At 47.7% G+C, this 21,641-nt stretch overlaps 1 protein-coding gene across 2 annotated transcripts in view; it reads right to left on the bottom strand.

Moving 5' to 3' along the window:
- The window catches only part of PLXNA4 (plexin A4), a 472,614-nt gene that overhangs the window by 221,888 nt on the left and 229,085 nt on the right, over positions 1 to 21,641 (bottom strand). For both annotated transcript variants that reach the window (XM_076346806.1, XM_076346900.1), the window contains exon 4: positions 17,588 to 17,719. In XM_076346806.1, the coding sequence (XP_076202921.1) occupies positions 17,588 to 17,719 (132 nt within the window). The remainder of the gene's footprint in view (positions 1 to 17,587; positions 17,720 to 21,641) is intronic.

Below are 21,641 nucleotides of genomic sequence, written 5' to 3'. Positions count from 1 at the left end.
GCAATATTGCCTCTTCTTTTAAGCTGGAGGGTGAGGGATGTAACTCAGAGGAGTACCGGGCGATGTCTGTGTGACTCAGCTTTTCTCTTGCCCAGTCACCTGGCATGAACAGTACAGCAGATCCACATATATCCAGTAGGTCCAGATTTTCTGTGTGTCCTATACGTGTTCTGCACTGCACATCCCTAGAAGAGATTACAGCCCCACACACGGAGCACTAAATTCAGGGTGACTTTTCACTGTGGGGGGAAGTTAATGCCTTGGAGAGGCAGGATGGCAGAAAAAAACCAAACAAATGCAAGCAAAAAAGAACAAAATTATCCCATTGAAATGCACAGGCCATTTCCAGGGACCTGACCCAGCTGAGCAAGAAAATTTCATCTGCCCAATAGAGAGGCTTGCTATTTTTCTAGGACCCTGGGGCAAAATTGTCGATGCTAAAACCTACAAAGAGTCCCTCTGCTTTAAGAAAAAATTATTCAAAACTGCAGTTCTTTATCACGTGTGAATTCTCCTTCCTTCTCCTAAACAGTTGCGTGGGGAAGCAAAGACACACATAAACTCAAACACATACATCAAATACAAATACTTCAGTATTTAAAAGATCTTTTTGCACCACAACCTGTTGTTGTGGTGTTCCTCTAAGTAGAAAGAATAACACCCCAAAGCTGTCTGGGCCCTGAAGACAGGGACAAGGAGTCAGTGCAAATTGTTGGTTGTGTGAACTTTGTGCCACAATTAGTAGTAGGTGGATTGATTGTCAGTTCAAAAAGTAAGTCTAGAAAAGAGAAAGGGGGGCTGTTTGGCTTGTGTGGGAGCAGGGAGAGACTACGATATTTGCCACAAGCACTTTTATCTGTTTAGCTATGAAAATTAATGAAAATAAATGATCAGAAGGCAATAAATGGATCTGCAGCTACCCTCACGAAGGAATGCTGATACACTGTTTACACATCTAATGTTTGTTTTGAGACTCCGCAATCTCCGCAGGATGCTTCCGTGCATATGGTGTTGTCACTGTATTTCTTTTTCCTTTTTAATTTATTGATCCAGGATATAAAAGTGTCCCTGAAGCCCTGGCTTGGTTTTCGGAGGTTCCCTTTGCTGGGAGGAGGTTTGCACCTCAAGCAAACCAGTCCTGAAGGAGCTTGGATGGACAGTGGTGGGTGAACTGCTGGTACCTAAAGAGCAGCAGGAGACACCAGCGGGTTGTGAAATCCAGGGACCCCCCCATTGACATGTTGATTTCCACTGCATTAGCAAATGGAGAGCCTTCATGGCGTGATAGCTGCAACAGGTTGTTATCCTCCAAGGCTGTGTCCACATTATCAAATAAAACAGGCCAAGGACCCTTCTAAAGCCTTGCTGGCAAACGGCAGAATGTCTACATCCTTAAATTTTCTTTTTTTCCCTTTTTTCCTGAAGATGTGGTTGATGTGTCCCTACTGCCCCGGGGACCAGCCCTGCCCATGGTATTCCCCTGAGCCTTGCTTCGGCACCGCCTGGAGGAGTGCTGCCTGGCACAGGGTAAACCCGCGGCAGGAACCGTGCTAATAATTACGTGGTGCTGATGGTGGTGTTCAGTGTTTGAGCCTGTGCTAGCCCTGTTTACCTGGTGATTTCGGCATAGCTCAGGAGATCAGCACATGGAGGTGGGCGAAGGACAGCCTCCTCCTGTGTCCAACCGCTGTTTGGGCAGCACCACTGACAGGTCGTGAGAACGTCATCAACAAGATGACCTTCCCAGCCCCTCCTAGACCTCTTACTGCACAGAGACTTGTCTAGCATCATGCGAACATGAGGTCCTTGTGGTCAGGCATGTGCTCGAGGTGGCTAACAAGCAGCTATCCCCGAAGCACGGACAAACACCTCCAGGGACGCCCATGCATCCATAGACAGCCTTAACCAGATGATGCTACCAGCTCAGCGACCCCACTACACACAGCAAGGCTGCTCCAGTTGGGCCGTGTGGGCTTTCCCCAAACATGTACCCACTCTTCTCCTCTGCTGCCCCTGTTTCTAAGATAGACATCAGCTCTTAATCAATATTTCAAACATTTAATTAGGAGTACAAGCTAAAAACACTAAATGCTCAAGCTGACAGCTTGCAATAGCTCCTGTCCTGTGGAGTAGTACAGAGACGTTGAACCGACCTACACAAATCACATAACATTGTGTTTGTACTACTCTGTAAAGTTGTATCTGCACCGGTAAATTTAATGTGCCCTGCATTATTCTCTGGTCTTAGGGCCAGCGAGTATAGAATAGCAGATGTACATATCATTAAACTCTCTTAGCCTTCAAATGGAGCAGCTGCAACCGAACTGCCTCTCAGAAACAGTCACTGGCCATGGTCATCCCTGAACCATGTCCAATACTGTCTAGGAGACAGCTCGCCAGCCCCACGGTGACTATGTGCCAAGTGCCATCACACCGGTTTAATGGACAAGACAATCCACCTCCAGTGCCTGGTCATCCTCCCCAGTACTGGTACAGATGTAACCTGTAAAGTCCATGGGGCTACCAGTTCGCTGCTTGCAGGAGTGAGGAAAGCCATGATTAAAAAAAAAAAAAAAAAAAAAAGCAGCAACAGCAGTTGAAGGTAATCCCTCCTCCACTCCCAGGCCATTCCTGGTCCCATGCCACAGAGTACCATCCTCCGAGGTGTGGACACAAGGGGTCCTGAGGTCCCGCCGTGAACCAGGACAGTAAATTGGCCAGCTTTAAGCACAAACCAAAACAAGAAATTAATTTGAAATGTTTTCTTTTTTCAACTGTCATCAGTCTAGAAGCACAAATGCAAGACCTGGGAAGGGATATCACAGATCCATATTGACAGAGGAGATAAGGTATCATCAACCTGCGACCTGAAAAATACGATGTTCTCCCAAACAGGGCCCATACTTGCCCCCTTGGTGGGGCACAAACTGCTGGATTTTTGGATGAGGATCACAGAAGGTGTTTTTCTCTTTGCAAGCACAAGGTTGAGATGGACTGTGCAGAGATTAGGTGGATTTTCCCAAAGGTGCGAGCTCAACCTTGGGAAAGTGCTGAGTACAGGGATAAGTAATTAGTGATGGATAGCATGTTCACCAACTCCATTAGCTGGAAAGAAAAGCAAACCTGCAGGATCTGCAGCTGGAAAGAAAAGCAAACCTACAACATGCTTCACATTCCTTCCCTGCATTTTCCTGCCGCCTGACAGCATCCCGACGACCCCCTCACAGCCCACGCTGCCGCCTGTCAGGGGGTTCCCCTCAGCGCAGCTTCACGTCTCGTTGGGGACTGGCATTTCCAATCAATTAGACATGTCACCGCTGAATTTCTCTGCTAATTACTGGAGTTTATTATGTCTAAAACCAGGTTAAACGCAGAATTCCTGAGGTCAAATGGGGTCACCCAGACAATCAGTTCCACATTTTCCATAGCAAAAGAGACCCCCACAATCAGTCACTGCCAAGTGGTTTGGAATGACCAACCTGCCAGTCAATGGCCTGAGGTGAAAGTCTCGGGGATAGATAATGCTCTCGGAGAGAGAGAAAGGAAAAAAAATCTGAACCAGCAAAGAAAAAGGCCACTTCGGAGGCGATTTTAGCACAGACGTGTGAATCCACAACCCTTTCTTGGTGTCTTAGCGTGGAAGGAGAAGGGTTTCCTTCACACATCAAGCAGCTCACGGAGAGCAAGAAGATTCTTCCTTTGCACTAGTTTCTGGGTCTGACCCAGTTGCCAAATGGTTTCAATAGTGTCAGCTGAGGCCACGATGAAAGCAAAGGTGCTCAGGGGTAAGGACCGATAGGCCATATCCCACGAGTTGCTAAAAAAATGTGCCATGAGGTCTGCTACCTGCTTCTTCACCTCTCCTTGCCTAGCAATGGACGCGGTGGTTGTAAGAGGGTTGCGAGCCAAGGAGAGCCTGGGAGGGCTGTTCATGAAAAACAGAGCACACAGTTCCCTTCAGAAGGAAAAGAAAAACATCTCCCCATCTGTTTTGGAGACGAAAGGGTTTTTCAAATCTCTCTTGGCTCACTTCGACACTGCATCCTGTGGGTGAAAGACGTCCTGTCCCTTACCAGCATTTCGCTCAGAGCTGGCTGTAGCAAAGCATGAAACACTTCAGCCCAGCCAGAGCACATGGGGAGGCTCAAAGTGCTCAGTGTTTGCAGTAGCAGCTGCCTGAAGAGCCTTGCCTAAATGTCAACACTGTTTTCAGAAACAATTATAGGGAATGCAGAAATAGCAATCAGGGAGTTACGTACCTCTTCTCCTTCCAATGGCTGGCAGATGAGTTTATATCATGAGGAAGCCAAAAGAGGATCCTTTTAACTGCTGGCCCTGAAAACTCTCTATACATGGGTTTCCCTTCCCAGGATTAAAGGCTTCAGGATGACCAGTGATGCGGAGGCAAGATTCCCGTTGATCCTCCTACAGCTGGAGAGGTGCTGCAAAGCCCTGAGAGTCCACACTGTCAAATTTTTCATCGTCTCTTGCATGGGTTTGGCTGTCCAAATTGCAGTCTCTCAAACAACGTCCAGGAATGGCTTGGGTTTATTCCCTACACAGTCTGGATGGAGCTACCCTCTTTTGGAAAAGTAAGAGAGCTGAGATCTACGGGCACAGGCCACACTGTGCCATTTGCTCTCAGCACCAGAGAGTGTTCCCTGTTTGATTGCATTTATTGCTATAGCTGCTGGGAAAAAAGGATACTGTGTCCTGATGGAGGCTAGGTCAGGGCAAACGTCTACCTGTCTCCTTTGTGCCAGTGCTCTCTGAATCCAACATCAACTATGTGAACCACCCTGGAGTTGATACTCCATCAAAACACGTTCCTGATGTGATGTTTGGAGGAAACACATGGGTAACCTTTGCTCTTTGGGGCAGAACCTACTGACACATGAACTTCAAAAGTGCTTGGAGGGTTCCTTACAGAGAAAGCTTCTCAAATGATGTCATGGGAGCAAGGACCTTGTACAAACATTGTCTTTCATCCTCAAGAAATCCAAAGGGCTTTACAAGTTCATAAATACATCACAAAGGCATCCATGGATCCAAGCCCTCAGAGGAGGGACACGAGAGCAGGTATTTACGTAGGAGTTCAGAACTAGAGGAAAAGAAGTCAATTCATCAGGTGAATTAAAGGAAAGGTTTTCTAGGGAGTCAGTATGATGTGAATAGTGCTGGGATTGGGATGAGACAGCAGAACTAAGAGTTTAAGGACCATTATTTCAAAAAGTCCCAACCTTAACCTGACTTTTATTCAGGGAATGACACACAGGGCATTTGGGAGAGAAATTGTCCTGTGCCTGTACAACATCCACTGACTGGGCAGGCAAACACCTACTGATCTATCCGCACAACTTTCTGCATTGATTTTTCTGTTCCCTCAAATCTTCCCAACCACCCGAAAAATCCTGGCCTTGCTACATTTATCATATAGACACAACCACAGTTGTGTGGTCAGCACTGGGTGTCTTCCTGGGCTGCACTGTCCATCTACACAGGTGGCTAAGCAGGCCAAGCCTATACTACAAAAATACAGATGTACCCTGTACATCAGAGTATTGACCAAGTGCTCAGTTCACTGGTCCAAAATATCTTTCTAAAGGAATAAAGTAAAGCAAGACAAACCAATTTCAGTCTCAGGGATTCCCATAACTTCCTCATCCAGTTAGGAGATAAAACAAGAAAATAATTTTCAGGGTACTTGAGTACGCTTGTCTTCAATCACAAACTAGAAAATTTCCACAAACTGGAAAATAAAAAACAAAAAGAAAAAAAAAACTGAAAAAAAAATGGAAAAAAAATTCAACATCACAGTATGACGTTAAAGTTATTTTTTAATAGAAATGAACAAAAAAGCCAGTTTGCCTTCCCAGGGCAAGTTCTGGAATGGATTTAATTTTCCTGTTTCTACTACACACATCTATGATGACAATGACTATATCAAGTAATATAAAGTGATGAGAGATATTTAGCAGAATAAGCCAAGGGTGCAGAAGACACAGCAAATTCTGGGGCACTTACTTAGAAAAGTTCTCCCTGAGTCTGAGAACAAAATGCCTATTTATCCCCACTAACAAGGAGCATGCTTAGGAGTTTAGAGTTATCACATGAAAAATAGAAAAGGCATTAGAAAATGATAAGTCTGTGCACTTATGGTGTAAGGAAATGCCCCAAGAGAGCAAATACTTGCTTCAAAGAAAGTCATAAGATACATGAGCCTGCAATGGAAGCAACTTTTGAAGCATATTTAAAATGCAATGATTAAGAGAATGGTCCCTGACAGCCACCGGGCACCGACCTGGGAAAGCACTCAAGCATGTGTTAGACTTAAAAGCTTAAACCCAAGAGGTATGGAAGTGCCTATACCTCTAAGCCAGTGTCTCTGTCTTGCCCAAATCCTCCCTCCCTGGGAGCACTGGTGCCCAGGCTGGGCTGGCGTGGAATACCAAAGCAGGGGGATGATTAACAACTGGTGCTTTCAAGTGACCTGCAAATGTAAGGTCTGTGTGAGGCAGCGGAGAGGAGGAGACCTGGCTGTCAGTGAGATTGGAGGAGACAGATGTTTAATGGAGTCCAGGATTACAGATCTGCCAGGCTTCACATGTAATCACCAGCTTCTTAGGTTTCCTTTCTCTTCTCCCCTTCTTCTGGGTCTATTACAGGGTCAGGGGCTGGGGGAGGGGAGGATGGAGATTTTCAGATTTCCAGCTAAATTCCTTGAGCCGCCCTTAATACTCTGATCTATTCCCAGCTGAAACTACAACCTACCAGTCTGGCGGGACTCAGAGGCGGGAGTGGCTTTTTTGTTTAAAACAAGAGGAGCGATGCATTTAACTCCACGGATCTGCCTCCTTTTCCCCAAACAGCACGGTACCTCTGCTGAGCAGCCTGTGTTTGACTCAGAGAGGCCACACCGCAGAAGAACAGCACCGCAATCAATAGTGCCACATGACCCGCACGCCGTGTGCCGGGCGGCACTGTGCCCCAGGGGACACGTCTGCATGGCTTCCCACCCGTCACCTGCTCCTGAGGATCGATAGTCCCTGTCGCTTCTCACCCGGGGAATGACTCTACAAATGCTTTTTGCATTTATGGGCATTGCTCACTCTTTCCTCCAGTCTTACTCATTTTTTGTCCTCTGTGCAAGGTAGGGGGTAGCTATTACTTTGTGAGAGCAGAGCCCCATGAATTAGAAGGACCAATGTTCCCACTTAAAAACACAGGGGAGAGGAGGAGGGAGACCTAGTTAGACTTAATGACCCATCTCATTTCTCATGTCACGACTCCAGGCAACCCCCTACAATTGTGTCCACCGCATGGATACCTTAAGGCAAGGAGTCCCAAAGACGAATTAAACCATCCTCTACAGGAACACAGCACCTTCGAAAGCCTCTGTGCATCCTCCAGCTCCTCTGCTGCTTCTTTGAGCAGCCTGTGGAGGAAGCACCCTGGCATGGGGATGACTCTTTGGCAAGCTAAGAGATGAATGCTGACATTAGGCATTGCTGAAGTTCAAGCCAAATGCAGATCCACAGATGGCAGTATGAAAGCTGTAGTTCTACCCTCAAACATTGGACACGTAGAAGAGGGCATAACTGTAGAGTTCAGGCACAAATATGCCACCACTGTGACTGAACATAGGTCTTCTAATGAGAAAGACTGTTTCAGGCACTAAATTGTGTTAATGTATCTGTATGGACATAAATGCACCCCAAACGCTGGCCCAGGGTTGATTGGGAGACTCAGCTCTGATGCACGACTCTATCACAGGCATGTGGCATGACCAAGGACGTGTCACTCAGCCCCCTCTGCTCATCAGCTGTAAAATTTCCCCAGCAGTGCCCCGACCCAGAGGGCAGTTATATGAATTCATGTCTTGCCAGCAAGCAGGGTTTAGACTCCGTCCATGGCTAAGATACTTGTATTCAAAGTACTTGAGCAGTTGCACTGATACACTCCCCCCCAGCTGGATCCCGGTGATTAATGCAATGTGCTTGCAGAGAAGTCATTTCTCTGGGGTGGGGCAGGTCTGGAAGTGACAGGGTTCTGGCATGGATAAGCAAGGCCAAGCATGAAACAAAGGGATACCGACCTGCATTTTGCACTAAATCCTTCCCTCCAGTGAAAGACTGTCAAACTGCTCCCAGCTAGTCCCCTCCACACAGCTTGGGCTTGTCAACGTTCCTCTAGATGGGATCAAGAAAGCTATAACTTAGTGTCATCTACAGGATGGTTACAAAGAGGAGAATAATTATTCTCTCAAGAAGCATTTCCCCTCTCTAACACGTGCAGCAGAGCTCAGACTCGATACCTGATGGTAACATAGCAAAAGTCCCTCTGAACTTTAGGATCCAGCAAAGCTTTCCAGCTCTCATCAGGGCACGCACATCAGCCTCAGGTGTCAGGAGGAGGCCTGAGTTTTCAAAAGCCAGTGGCAGGAATTGCAGAGAGCTCCAAAAGAGATCCTGATCTTGGAAATATCTTCTGTACCTTCAGGACACATGGAGTTACAGTGGTTTGCCCACAGCTGTACAAGGACTCTCTGAGCAAGGCAGGGTATGAGTATAGGTCTCCCAAATCCTGGACTGTCTCAACCGCAAAGCTTTTTTCCTTTCCAGTGCACTTAGCATAGTACTCGTTTTAGGGCAAAGTGGGCACTTGAATACAGCATCAAACTGGCTTACAAAAGCATTTCCAAAGCATAAAAGGAGCTTAATTCAAGTGTGAAAAGCCCAAGGCTGAGGGACAGTGGGAGCTGAAATTCCAGATGCCCATGCATCTCATGGGATGGAGACAGCCCACGGCGGAATTTCTTCCCTTGCCATAAATGGCTCATTTGGGACACCTCCAAGACCTTGAATTGGTTCCTCACCTGCTCACCCCAGTTTTCTGAGTTACTTACATCCCCGCTGGAGCACACAACCAACCCAGCAGGAGGTTAAGGGGCTCCCCACTCCCTTAGTTATCTCACAACTGCTTATTGCTAGGATACCCATGTGTTAGCAGCAAACGAGTTAAAATCAAGCTAAACTATGACTTTTTGCAATAATATGCCTTTTGCTGATAAAGAATTATTTCAAAAGAGTCAGCAGCACAATGTGCTGCGGTTTTGCCGGTGGGCCAAACCGCTTTTATCATTCTTGGCTGAGAAACACAGGCTCTCACACACTGTCTTTTCCATCCTTAGCTGAGCATCCATGCAGGATTTTCCATCCATGCAGTCATTTCTCAGAAGGCATCTGTCCTTATTTAACAGGCCCTTAATTAGGTGAAAGCAACTGCAAGGGAGAGCGGAGTTCAGCCTCTGATATTGCTGAGGGTGATGAGTGGTATTTTAGGGGCAGGAAAGAACAGTCAAAGGAACAAAAGTTGTCTTTGCTGCCAACTGGGATTACACTCATTGCTTGCAAGAGGTTGAATGAACTTTAGGAACTGTTCTTCCCTGTTTTGTGCAGGACTGCCCAAGAGCAGGGCAGCTGGACAATGGAATGGGCAGTTTGGAGTCCTCTTCTTTTGAGGATTTAGAGAGAGCCTAATGATACATCTTCGTAAAGAAAGCGTGCATTTCAACTCTTGACTTGGGCCTCTTAGAAGCTCTGATGACCCTGATCTTACCTAGGATGTCAGTCTGGTCTAGGAGCGGCCAATTGCTCCAAGGAAGAAACTATACCGTCAACAGTCTTCCCACCTTCCTGCCTTTCAGTAGTTGAACAGTGGAGTCCTGCAGAAGACCTGAACATTTCCAAAGAGTAGATGTGCACAGAGCGGTCATCTTTCACACTATGCACAGTAGCCCCTTCTACAAGATGACAGTCAATACTCCAAGAGCCTACAAGACAGCAGAGTGAAATTGTAGTAACCTGCAACAGCAATGCCAAAATTTACAGTTTATGGGTGTCTGCTGCTTTTAAATCCCCAGGACAAAAAGTCACTTATTAGACAATCTCAGCTTTCCATTTTCAACCAAGATCATTTCTGTCTTTTCTGGTTCTGGACCAATGATGAAAAACACGGTCTGCACGCAACCTGATGGCTCACAAACAAACAAATGCAAATTAAAAGGAAAAACTCTGGATTTATTTTTAAAACTTGTGATCTTGAGCCAGTGTTTCTGGGGACAGCCTCAAACTGACAATCCCCTGGAAACAGCCACTTCAAACCTAGGAGTTAATGCTAATTGAAATCTTGTGCAAAGACCACATTTGAAGAAATTAAGCTATAACTAAGTAAAGTTATTAATGATTGCTTTAACTAATTGATATGATAACATAAGCAGCAGACAAGATTGTAATCAGTGGTCATGAAATCAGAAGTAAACTAGCCAGTCGCCACCTCTCCCTTTGCAGCTAATTTGCACACAGTAATTCTGTTGCAGATAATGACTCAGCGGCAAAGGGAAGAAGAATAAATCTCAGGAGACAAATAGGTATAAGCCTTCCCCATTTTAATGAGAAACAGACACAGAAAGGCCAAAAAGGCCCTGTCAACATGATTTGTGATTCTGTTACTTAATTTTTACCAAATGTGGTTTCTGCCATGCTTTAGTTGAAGTACATATTTATTTGATATTTCATTGGCACAGTTTAAAAGACCCCCCCAAATACCTATCTGCTTCTGCTACGCATGACCCTACCAGTCTCACCTTCGACATACTGTAGTGGTTTTAGGGAATGATAGCACTGCACAGATGTAATTTATTCTCAGATCATGGATGACTTTCTGCTAGTTTACAGGGAAGAAGCACAACTTTCCGCTGATTCACCTGCACGAAACAAACCTGCCTGCACAGAGAGGGACAGCAAATCTCCTTCCTTGAGTCAAATGTAGGGTTACTCATAAACCATTTGCAGAACAGAGTCTTCCCTAGCCATTAGTAAACCAAAAGTAGGAGGCAGCTCAAAGCCTTGGGATTTTAATAATACGAAGTTGGGCCTCTTGCTGTTTGCCTTCTGGGTTCTGAGCCTTTAAGTTCATTTTCTCTAGCTCTTCCCTTTGATCCCTCTATATCAAAGGGAAGAGCTGAGATTCTCGTGTTTTGGAGTTGCTTCCTGGTGCTGTGTCAGCTTTGCAAAACACACTCAGCACTGGGAGAGACCCAGGAGTCCAACATGCTGAAACAGAGATATTTAGGGGGTGATGGAGGTGACCTTCCAAATACTAGTCCAAAGCCACAACAGCAAAATGAGCATCCTGCACCTCCTGACATGTAGAGCTGGGCTGTGTGTGCATGTCAACACTTAAGCATCAAGGAGGTAAGGTGGCATGGTCAGCCAGTAGCATGGACAGCTGGAAAAAGAGAGACCAAAGGAACAGGAATTCCAGGAGTGGAGTGACGGAAAAACAAGTGCAAACCTGCAAATGAGAGGGCAGAGCCATAAAGAGGGATGGGATCAGAAAGAGAGGCAGGGATAGTGAGAAAGGGATGAAAGAAGCATCTTAACCTCTGCAGAGAGCTCCAGGGAGCTTGAAGGCTCAGCCTTCTCATTTGGGAGGAGAAAGAGAGTCAGAGAAAGGGTTAGAGGAGAAAAAGGGACCTGAGGAGGCATGTGCTTGTGTCATGGGGAGCAAGGAGATGCAGACACACTAAAGACCTCCTTCCCCTGCTCCTCCAGCAGTATTTCCTATCTGCTTCTCATCCCTTTAGATCAATGTGCGAGGCAGAGGGCTCTCTGGTGTCTGTGCACCAGAAACAAGAAGGAAAAAGAAACAGCCCAAGCCTCCAACGTATCGATATCCCTGCAACTCCCAGGGAACATCTCGATGCAGGGACAGTCCCAGTTGACTGCAGGTTAGCAAATGTGATGCCCATCTACAAGAAGGGCCAGAAAGAGGATCCTGGGAACTGCAGGCCTGTCAGCCTGACCTCGGTGCCAGGGAAGGTTATGGAGCAGGTCATCTTGAGCGCCATCATACAGCAAGTACAGGGCAACCAGGTGATTAGGCCCAGCCAGCATGGGTTTAGGAAAGGCAGGTCCTGCTTGACCAACCTGATCTCCTTCTATGACAAGGTGACCGCTTAGTGGATGAGGGAAAGGCTGTGGATGTTGTCTACCTAGACTTTAGTGAAGCCTTTGACAGCATTTCTCACAGCATTCTCCCGGAGAAACTGGCTGCTCATGGCTTGGATGGGCGTACTCTTCTCTGGGTAAAACACTGGCTGGACAGCCGGGCCCAAAGAGATGTGGTGAATGGAGTTACATCCAGTTGGCGGCCGGTCACGAGCGGTGTTCCCCAGGGCTCAGTTTTGGGGCCGGTCTTGTTCAATATTTTTATCGATGATCTGGATGAGGGGATTGAGTGCACCCTCAGTAAGTTTGCAGATGACACCAAGTTGGGTGGGAGTGTTGATCTGCTCGAGGGTAGGAAGGCTCTGCAGAGGGACCTGGACAGGCTGGATCCATGGGCCCAGACCAATTGTATGAGGTTCAACAAGGCCAAGTGCCGGGTCCTGCACTTTGGCCACAACAACCCCATGCAGCGCTACAGGCTTGGGGAAGAGTGGCTGGAAAGCTGCCTGGCGGAAAAGGACCTGGGGGTGCTGGTCGACAGCCGGCTGAACATGAGCCGGCAGTGTGCCCAGGCGGCCAAGAAGGCCAATGGCATCCTGGCCTGTATCAGAAATAGTGTGGCCAGCAGGAGTAGGGAAGTGATCGTGCCCCTGTACTCGGCACTGGTGAGGCCGCACCTCAAATACTGTGTTCAGTTTTGGGCCCCTCACTACAAGAAGGACGTTGAGGTGCTGGAGCGTGTCCAGAGAAGGGCAACGAGGCTGGTGAGGGGTCTGGAGAACAAGTCTGATGAGGAGCGGCTGAGGGAACTGGGGTTGTTTAGCCTGAGAAAAGGAGGCTGAGGGGAGACCTCATCGCTCTCTACAACTACCTGAAAGGAGGTTGTAGCGAGGTGGGGGTCGGTCTCTTCTCCCAAGTAACAAGCGATAGGACGAGAGGAAATGGCCTCAAGTTGCACCGGGAGAGGTTTAGATTGGACATGAGGACAAATTTCTTCACCGAAAGGGTTGTCAAGCATTGGAACAGGCTGCCCAGGGGAGTGGTGGAGTCACCATCCCTGGGCGTATTTAAAAGACATGTAGATGTGGCGCTTAGGGACATGGTTTAGTGGTGGACTTGGCAGTGTTAGGTTAGCGGTTGGACTTGATGATCTTACAGGTCTTTTCCAACCTAAACGATTCTATGATTCTATGATTCAGACAGATAAGTGAGGAAATGACACCCCAGAGCAGCCCTCTCCTTGCCTCCGCTGCACAAGACCCCCGTTCAGTGGGAAACACTGTCCAGCTTGTAACTCCCTCAGAGCCTTTGTGAAGGCTGAGGCTAAATGACAGATCTCCTGATAAATCATGACAGATCCCATGCATGCACCAATCCTTCCCCGCTCTGTCAAGAGGGACTTGAAACACACATTCACACTTGAAACACATCTATATGGCCGCACCTCTGTGAAATGGTGGGACCTTCGTATACCGTGTCTCGTCTCTAGGTTTCAGTGGCAAATATTCCCCTCCCCCTTGTTCGATCAATCTCCCTTTAAAATACGTATTTGTATATAATGGATGGTGATTGCTGCTGCATCCTGCATCTGATGGTGAAAAGCTGCTGCATCCTGCTCCTGAGAGCACAGCATGTCTGATAGGGCTGACAAGTGCCACTGGTCACCTCTCGGCGTTCAGAGGAGCTGCAAGGGAGAACCTGTTCCAGGCACAGACCGCAGGGCAGAGCTGGGTTCCCCATTCCCCTTGGAGCCCAGGGAGTTCAGCTCCAGATGAAAAGCCCCATGTGCAACCCAAGGACCCCCCAGTGCACTGAGGAAAGTGCTCCTATGCAGATGCTGACCTTAAAAAGGGCAGGGGATATATATTTTTTTGGCAGCACGAGAAAGCCTCTTCTTGTAGCCGGGTTTATTGTGGCAGCTCTTTGAAGGTGTTTCAAGTTAAAGGATGCCTTGCTGAGCTGAGTCCTAACACCTCACTGCAGAATAGTTTGGGGCATGGCAAAAGCAATACTTGCTGGGACTGCCAGAGCCACGGTAAGACTAGGACAAGCTGGAGAAACTGGCTTTATCACCGGGGCTTCCATTCTTGTTGAGGACTGGTGAGTGATGAAGCTGAGCCTGGCAAAACTGCTTTTAATGGAGCAGCTACACAGGCAACAGAGCCACCTTTATCTCTGGGGCACAGCTAGGGTTGAGCCCAGCAGACGGAGGGAGGAGAAACCGCCTTCCCCAGGGATAGGACTAGCCCTGGTGCCTGCCTGCCTTTGAAAAGGCCAGGTCAAGACATCACCCTCCTGTCCCTCATCCCCACAGACCTCACAATACCAGGGGATTTCTGTGGGCAGTGAAAACCTCTGATAAGTCAGAGCTTTATCCATTTATGAAAAGAACTGTACGATATGGCTCGCACAGCGGATGGGATACACCCTCCCCAAGGCCAGCCTGCACTCCTCCACGCTGTTCATAGTCCTGCCTCCAGCGAAGGCAAACCCCTGCGCCCACCCTCAGCCGCTGAGGCCCTACAAATGTTAATTCATTCGAGCACTTGAAGTGCGTTATAGCATGAGCACACAGATAGTGACTGTATTGCCGTGGCAGCAGCGCCGTCATTCCCATTGCTTGCTACGTCGCAGATAAAATCAGAGTGTCAAAGGCTTCTGTAGTGTTGAGTGTTTCACGAAATCAGATCAGATTTTAAATAATAATAGCCCATACCCTTTTCACTAACCTCTCTCATACAGACACCCTTGGGCTTCAAAGATGGGTGGGGGGAGATGATCGAATAAATCACAGGGGACTCAGGGCTCCAGGGTTCTCTACGGGGCTCCACCAACAAACTGTGGCCCTAAAAAAGCCTGCCTAAGCTTGTGCTTCAGAATAGCCAACCACAAAATGAGTCTGCTCACGTTGTAATGGTCAGGGAAGTGCAGGTAGTCAACATACCAGCAAGAACATGTTCTTGGAAGTTTCTGGAGGAAAAACAAGTTGCTCCTCTTGTTCCAGATCTCATTTTTTAAGGAAGGGAGTGAGTGAACAGTGCTGTCCCATTGCCCTCTCATAGAGAGAATCGAGACAGCTCCTGGGTGTGTTACGAGACCAACCAGCCCAAAGGAGCCAAATGTCTTTTCTCTGTAAATCTGAAGGGCTGTACAAAGCCGATGGTGGTATCTGAGGTGACCTGTTGCCAAATAGACCTGCACAAAAAAGGACACTGAGCAAATCTGAAATCAGTGGATTGATTGTTGGCACATCATCATGCTTAAGGGCTTTGACCGTGCGAGGAGCCCCATTCTGCTCAAAGGAAAGAAAGGACCCACAGAGTAAAAGGATGAGAAAGAGGAATGGTGCCTTGACCAAAGTCTCGCTGGAGCTCACAAGCGTCGCCTGCCTCCAGCTTCCCACCCCATCCCAACAGGTGACTGGGACTGTTTTCACTTCAGTGCTGGAGGTTACATCCCATTCTTGCCCAGCATGGAGCAGATAAGAAAGCAACCCCAGCTCTGTCATCACATCCTTTGTCCTGAGTTATCATCATCTCGCAGCCTCTTTAATAAAGATGAATGTACAGAGTTGCTCCCCTCCCCACTCTGAATTTGAGGTATAAATATCCATAGCTCAGGGAGAGGGTCGGAGACATTGCAGAGACACAAAACATTTAAAATAAAATTATTCAAGCAGAAGAAATGACAGACATAGATTGGAAACTATAACACCCCCAACCTTGCATGGGAAGAAGGATAGCCAGACTGCCACATCTGAGCTCCTGGACCACAGCAACCCCACAAAACACCTCCCTCCAAAAAACGCATGTATCCCTGCCTTATGGGCCAGGAGAAAACTTCTCCTAGCTTAGGTAAAGGCTAATAGTTTCAGTGTTAGCCACAGCCTGGAAAACAGCCACCTGAAGAGGATATGAGGAGGGTCTATAAAATCATGGCAAGTGAAGAGGGAATTTCATTGTTCCTTTTTTTAAGGCAGTAATTAGTGGCTGGTAAACTGCCACAAGGGTGGGTGAGAGGAGGGGACATTGTGGCCCATCTCCATCCTGGGAGACTGCTGACTGTTGGCCACTGCAGCGCAGTGCTGTCAGAGGGTCGGAGCACAACACACGACTTAGAATCATAGAATCACAGAATAGTTTGGGTTGGAAGGGACCTCTAAAGGTCATCTAGTCCAACCCCCCTGCCCTGGGCAGGGACATCTTCAACTAGAGCAGGTTGCTCAGAGCCCCGTCCAACCTGACCTTGAGTGTTTCCAGGGATGGGGCATCCACCACCTCTCTGGGCAACCTGTCCCAGTGCTTCACCACCCTCAGCGTAAAAAATTTCTTCCTTATCTCTAGTCTAAATCTACCCTCTTTCAGTTTAAAGCCGTTCCCCCTTGTCCTGTCGCAACAGGCCCTGCTAAAAAGTCTGCCACCATCTTTCTTATAAGCCCCCTTTAAGTACTGAGAGGCTGCAATAAGGTCTCCCCAAAGCCTTCTCTTCCCTAGGCTGAACAACCCCAACTCTCTCAGCCTTTCGTCTAAGGGAGATCTTGGTGTTAGGGAACTGGGCGATACTAGGACGAAACCACATTGCTCTGAATGTGCTACAGGAATGTGTGCTCCCAAGCAAGATATCCTCCAGGCAATTCATGAAGGCAATAAGAAGCATATCAAGTGGGTGGTTTATGTTTGGTGCCACTTACACGATCCAAGGTCAGGCAGGTAATACTTGCTCAATGAATCATTGAACCTTAATGTATGGGTGAACATGTCACACTTGGCCTCCAGTTGAACTGAAGCTGCACTGTAGGGCACCTGCCATCACCCTACCAAAATCCTTCATTGCTCCCTTTTGTCTGTGGATCTAAAGCTCCTCATAAGCACTCGTGAATCAACCAGCTACACTATTGCAAGCCCCTGCATGTCCACAAGACTAATTATGTACAATGAATTTCTTCATGCAAAACTATTTCCTCCTCCCACCCCAAGCAGCAAACTTCCTAAGGCCAAGCACTCTGCTGAAATCAGCCAGACTTCCATGTTGAACAACCAGATTGGTCCTTCCCTGGAATCTAGCTGGTAGTATTTTCAATAATAATACTAACAGCACAACAGGAACATCACACTAAACTTGGCCTGCATCCTGGCAGGCAGCGTCCTACACTCTTGATCACTGTGTCTCAAAGAGGCTCCAGCTTCTCCAAATACTCCAGTTGGAGCCAAATGATTCAGCGCTACACTTATCCATATCTGTGGCAGATGTAGCCACAGTTTGATTGGGGCTGGAGAGCAATGTGGTATGCAGCAGATGCGGTCGCAAGTCCTTGTCATGTAGCCAGTAGGACGTGTACTGCATAAGGCAATGCTGGGGGTGGTTTCTGCTCCCTTAGTTCTCTGCCCTGGCCCCTCAAAAACTGCATCAGTGTATAAATGCAATGGTTTCTAAGCAAGAAAAATCATGAGATCAACAACGGAGCACATCTTTGGAGTAACCGTGTTCGCTATCAGAACTTCATGTGCAATTCTGATGTCCATAGCATGATCGAGCTAAAAGCTTTCAAAGCACCATGGACTGACGGAGTTTCTCACCTGCTTCTCAGACATGATGTACAGGTGTTCATGATCCACTGAGAAGGCCATATCCCGTAATATGGGGCCAGTATCCACCACCTGCACAATCTCATACTCCAGTGTGTTCTTGGTGGTGCCATCCACACGGATCTGCAGAGCAAAAACAAAAGCAGGGAGAGCACATAAGTATTTTTCCTCGTTCCATGGAGACTGTAGAATCATAGAATCATAGAATCATAGAATCATTGAGGTTGGAAAAGACCTCTAAGATCATCGAGTCCAACCGTCAACCCAACACCACCATGCCCACTAAACCATGTCCCTAAGTGCCTCATCTACTCGTCTTTTAAATACTTCCAGGGATGGTGACTCAACCACTCCCCTGGGCAGCCTGGTCCAATGCTTGACAACCCTTTCGGTGAAGAAATTTTTCCTCATGTCCAATCTAAACCTCTCCCGGTGCAACTTGAGGCCGTTTCCTCTCATCCTATCGCTTGTTACTTGGGAGAAGAGACCGACCCCCACCTCGCTACAACCTCCTTTCAGGTGGTTGTAGAGAGCGATGAGGTCTCCCCTCAGCCTCCTTTTCTCCAGGCCAAACAAACCCAGTTCCCTCAGCCGCTCCTCATCAGACTTGTTCTCCAAATACTCATCAGAATAATCATTGGAGAAGTGCATTGTGGTCCAGGTCTTTTGGACAACCACCACTGCCATTGCAAAGTGAACTTTTTCCCTGCCTCCTCACTTAAGGGATAAAGCAGGTGTAACTGTTTCTGCTGGTCCCATCAACACAAGAGCACTGTAGAAGAACAATCCAGAGCCTGCTTGCTTTTATCTGGCACTATCACTGTGTTACTGTCATTGCCTGGACAAATCTACCCAGCTGAAAATGATAGCACAAAAGGCAGAATTTATGGTGATGATGAGCAAAAGATAAAAAACCACATGAGTCTGCAGGACTGACTCACTCAGATGCTAGTCAGACAATATTATTGTTCTTATTGCTAATATTCCATGGGGCAATATATTATTGCAGAGTGTACAATACAACACAGACTATTTCTCTTGTTGATTACATATATCAGATATTGAAACCATTCCTGCACAAATATGGCACCTTATGATTCCAGCCACATCTCATAACAGGGTGTCACTTAGGAACATTAATAACTGGAATTATGAGAAGGAACCAGACGCACAGTCCCAGTCTATCCCTGACAGTGACCCAGCGATATGGAAGAAAATGCACAAAACACCAGAGTTTTCTTCACCTGTCTAAAACCAATTTCTAGCGATTGGGCTCAAAAGCAGCTGGAGAAGGTTTGTAATCCCTTTCAATACTATAACCACAATTCAGGATAATCTAGCTATCCACAGGAGTGTCGGGTCCTTCTGGATCTTGTGAGGCTCTGTACTTCAGCAAACCCCATGGCCACGTGGGGTTTCAGAGATGCATCCACATTCCTTACCTCCCTTGCTATGTTTTCAATGTGTTGCCTTTCACTTTCAGAAAATCTTCTATCCTGCAGCAACACAAACATCACAGTACCCTTCCCTAGAAGAAACAAAGTTGTAGTAGATCTGCTTCATGCTCCACATCATGATCTCCACACCTTCCTGACCAAAGGCAGACCAGAGGCTCCCAGTCCCTCGTTTGCACTTGTGCAGTTTGATAGCTGAGCAAAAAGCACCCTTCCCACCCAAAGCAAATAACAAGCTGTAATACTTATGGTATCAAGACCCATTCCCACTGTTCCCTGGCACATTCCATGAGCTCGTTCCTTCCATATCAACCTTTCAGCCAAGAAACTGAGCCTGATTCATCTTCTATAGTAGAAAGGCAAAGAGAAAGGAAGAGAGGGAATGACAAAAGGTCTGGAAAGCCTGTATGAGCAAAGGGCAGCAATGATATACAGATTCTGATCTCTGTCCTTCCTCGATCTCCCCACCTGCTTTATGACAACAAAGAAATCTTATTCCCCCAGGAAAGATAGAGGAAATGAGGCAGAGAGGAGTTAGAGGGGTTCCCTGTGACAGCAAAGGGTGTGTGGGGTGCTCAGGGGTGCTCAGAACCTACATGCTATCCATCATCCTCCACGGAAGTGGATGCACGTGCAGGCATTGGCTGTTGGGCTGGTCAAATGACACGGGAGGGTTTGTAGTTAGTTTGTCATCTTGATGGATCTGGTGATGAGAGCAACACACTCCACAGCATTGACAGACAAAGAGGTCAGGGCCTGAAGCCCAACCCTGAGCATCCGTGCCTCCCGCTGGCTCTGACTGCCTGGGAGGAAAGGGCTCGCTCGTGTCCATGGTCCCTAATGGGTGCATCCAGCTCCTCAGAGTCTCTCTTCTTGAAAGTGGACGCTGATGTGATTCACCCATGAGGTCAAGGGCAAAGAGGCCAATGCGCTCAGGATGAGTCATTCCCCTTAGGACAGTCAGGAGAAAGGAAGGAGACAGAAAGGGCTGCAGGTTGAGAAACACAAGAGTCTCCCTGCTGGGGCTCTGCCCAGGGCAGCTCAAATGCCCCCACAGCAGGAGCCTTTCCTATTTCCCACGGAGACTTTCCTGCACCGAGTTCTCACTCTCAGGGAGCGGTCGCTGAGCTTTGTCTGCTGTTTCAGCTCTGCCTCCCTCCCCACTCCCCTGTGGCTGCTCGTCCCTGTCAAAGGGCTGCAGAAGATCCTCGCGCTCTCTGCTGATCACTGTGCTAAAACCTTACATCTTTGCTGCTTTGACCTTGATTTTTCAGCATCGTCAGGGTCTGATCTGTAGGCCACTAGATATGTAAGCAGCCAATTATCACCCCAGGGCTCAGTCACTGTCCTCAGCCTTTGCCAGGCCCCATTAGAGGAGAAGGAGCTCAGAGATGGAAGAGGCAGGCTGGAGAAACAGTCAGCTGGAGTTAACAAACCGCGCAGACAGGAGGCACAGCCCCCAGGGATCTCCCCTATGCATTTGGTGCAGGTAAAAGATTGCAGAGGTTTCACACCAGGAAAACAGAGATACTCAGAAGTGATTTAACAGCTATTGCTAGCCTAATTGCCTGCAAAATCATTATTTTGCAGAGGGGGAGGGAGGGAGGAACAGGGCTCGTTCCACTGTACATGTGCAAACACACACATGTGCACTCATGCACACGCAACCCAACAACTGTAAGTGCAGAAACCTCTCTCTCTCTCATGAAAGGTAGTAGCTAAGTAAAAAGAAAATTGAGAAGAAGGCCAGAAAGTCTGGCAGACATTCACCCACGCTGCACAGACTGTGCAAGCCCTACGCCAGCAAAGAGGTGATTATCGTAGCTTGCATCCAGAAGTCCGGCCCTTAACTCGAGCCGTCCCTTTACCTGTCTTAACCTCTGGCTTTCTTATGTTCAACCCCAGGCACAGAGCCCAGAGGATTTCCAACTTCCCTGCGCATTCTTCTCACTCCTGAGCATCAAAAACCACAACAGCAATTTCTCTTAGAGAGAGATTTATTCCTGGTTCCCAGGCACCCACTAGCACCAGGGCATTTGGGTTATCAAAAAAATCAAAAGAAGAGCCCGTGAAGGGGAAATGAGAAGACTCTCATCAAAGCCTGCAAGTGATCACCACTAAAGTCAGGGACACAGATACAATCTCTGCTCAGAAAGCTTCCCAAGTTGCCAATTGCAGGGAATTTGAAGCACGCACCAGCAGTTTGCTCTGTTCCTGCTCTCTTTGCCAGCATCAGCCACAAGCCCCACGTGGAGCTGGGGTGCTAGGATAGATAGAGTTTTCTGCTGACTGAAGTATGGGTATTCTTATATTTAAGATGTTCTTATTAGGCTGTGGGATTAGAGCCTGACTGACAGTCCAGTGGGGATTTCTCCTTGAAACTGCCTGTGAACCATGAGCACCTCTGTAAGGCAAGAGGGAGGGGAGCAAGAAGCGATGGAGAGGGCTCCAGGGCCATACACGAGTCTCAAAATGCTCAGTCCACCACAACCACCTCTACCAGATGTGTGCACACTCCTCCACAAACACGCTCATCACTTCCACCACAGGAATACCTGTTCCCGCTGCTTACACACCTGCCCTGGACAGGC

The sequence above is a fragment of the Aptenodytes patagonicus genome, chromosome 1 (assembly GCF_965638725.1).
Source record: "Aptenodytes patagonicus chromosome 1, bAptPat1.pri.cur, whole genome shotgun sequence".
NCBI classification, from domain to species: Eukaryota; Metazoa; Chordata; class Aves; order Sphenisciformes; family Spheniscidae; genus Aptenodytes; species Aptenodytes patagonicus.
This window is presented reverse-complemented; position numbering and strand designations above follow the sequence as displayed.